Source organism: Tupaia chinensis, unplaced genomic scaffold (genome assembly GCF_000334495.1).
Source record: "Tupaia chinensis unplaced genomic scaffold, TupChi_1.0 Scaffold000159_1, whole genome shotgun sequence".
Lineage (NCBI taxonomy): Eukaryota > Metazoa > Chordata > Mammalia > Scandentia > Tupaiidae > Tupaia > Tupaia belangeri.
Window position 1 is genome coordinate 958,034 of NW_006159630.1, and position 954 is coordinate 958,987.

Sequence of the window (954 nt, forward strand, 5' to 3'; positions counted from 1 at the left end):
CCCCCCCCCCCACCCGCTCCAGCCCCCGGCAGCGGCGTCGGCGCCGGCTGTCCTACCGCAGCGTGCACTTCCCCAACGATGTCCTGTTCTTGGACCACATCCGCCAGGGCGACCTGGAGCAGGTGGGCCGCTTCATCCGGACTCGCAAAGTCTCCCTGGACACCATCCACCCTTCAGGTGAGCAAGCCCCCGCCCAGGGTCGATGGGGCAGCAGGGGGAGGCCAGGGACAGGCCCAGTCGCCTGCCTGGCCTCGTCACCACCGCGTCCTCCCTCGGGGCAGGCCTGGCCGCCCTGCACGAGGCCGTGCTCTCGGGCAGCCTGGAGTGTGTGAAGCTGCTGGTCAAACACGGGGCTGACATCCACCAGCGCGACGAGGCGGGCTGGACCGCCCTGCACATGGCCTGCAGCGACGGCTACCCCGACATCGCCAGGTGAGGGCCGGCTGCCCCGCCGGGGCTCTCCCAGCCCCTGCCCTGACCTGCCGGGACACAGACCCGGCCCGACCGCTGGCCCTGTGCCCGGGGCGGGCGCCTCCGGCCTCGCAGCCTCCGCCAGGGCCCTTTCCCGCAGGTACCTCATCTCCCTGGGGGCGGACAGAGACGCGGCCAACGACGACGGCGACCTGCCCTCCGACCTCATCGCCCCCGACTTCAAGGAGCTGGTGGAGCTCTTCCAAGGGACCAGGGTGGCCTGAGCCGGCCCCCCGCTGGCCAGGGCCCTCCTCGGCGCGCCCCGCCACACCCCCTGGCCTGGCTTTTTTCCAGGTCGATTTTTTATTGTGACACTTTTTACTTTTTCAATAAACGACATCCCTGAGAGGGTGGTGGAGCCTGGTCACTGCGGCGTGCCGCGCCCGGCCCGCCCCGCTGCGCACGCGCGCCCTGTGACGTCACTTCCGGCCGGGGCCTCCCAGCTGGCGGCGGCGGCCGAGGCGGGCGAGGTGAGGCGGCGGG

General features: G+C 71.8%; 2 protein-coding genes across 4 annotated transcripts in view; both read left to right on the top strand.

Annotated features, from left to right (window-relative positions):
* The window catches only part of PPP1R27 (protein phosphatase 1 regulatory subunit 27), a 2,693-nt gene extending 1,951 nt beyond the window's left edge, over positions 1–742 (top strand). Inside the window, exons 3-5 of the mRNA XM_014586663.1 lie at positions 23–177; positions 282–432; positions 572–742. Of these exons, the coding sequence (XP_014442149.1) occupies positions 23–177; positions 282–432; positions 572–695 (430 nt within the window). The 3' untranslated portion in view covers positions 696–742. The remainder of the gene's footprint in view (positions 1–22; positions 178–281; positions 433–571) is intronic.
* Positions 743–888: 146 nt separating this feature from the next.
* MCRIP1 (MAPK regulated corepressor interacting protein 1) overlaps positions 889–954 on the top strand; it is a 5,737-nt gene continuing 5,671 nt past the window's right edge. Inside the window, exon 1 of one of the 3 annotated variants that reach the window (XM_006145641.3) lies at positions 889–941. The gene's annotated coding sequence lies outside the window, so the exon portion shown is untranslated. The remainder of the gene's footprint in view (positions 942–954) is intronic. The other 2 variants (XM_006145639.2, XM_027770730.1) reach the window with 2 other exon arrangements.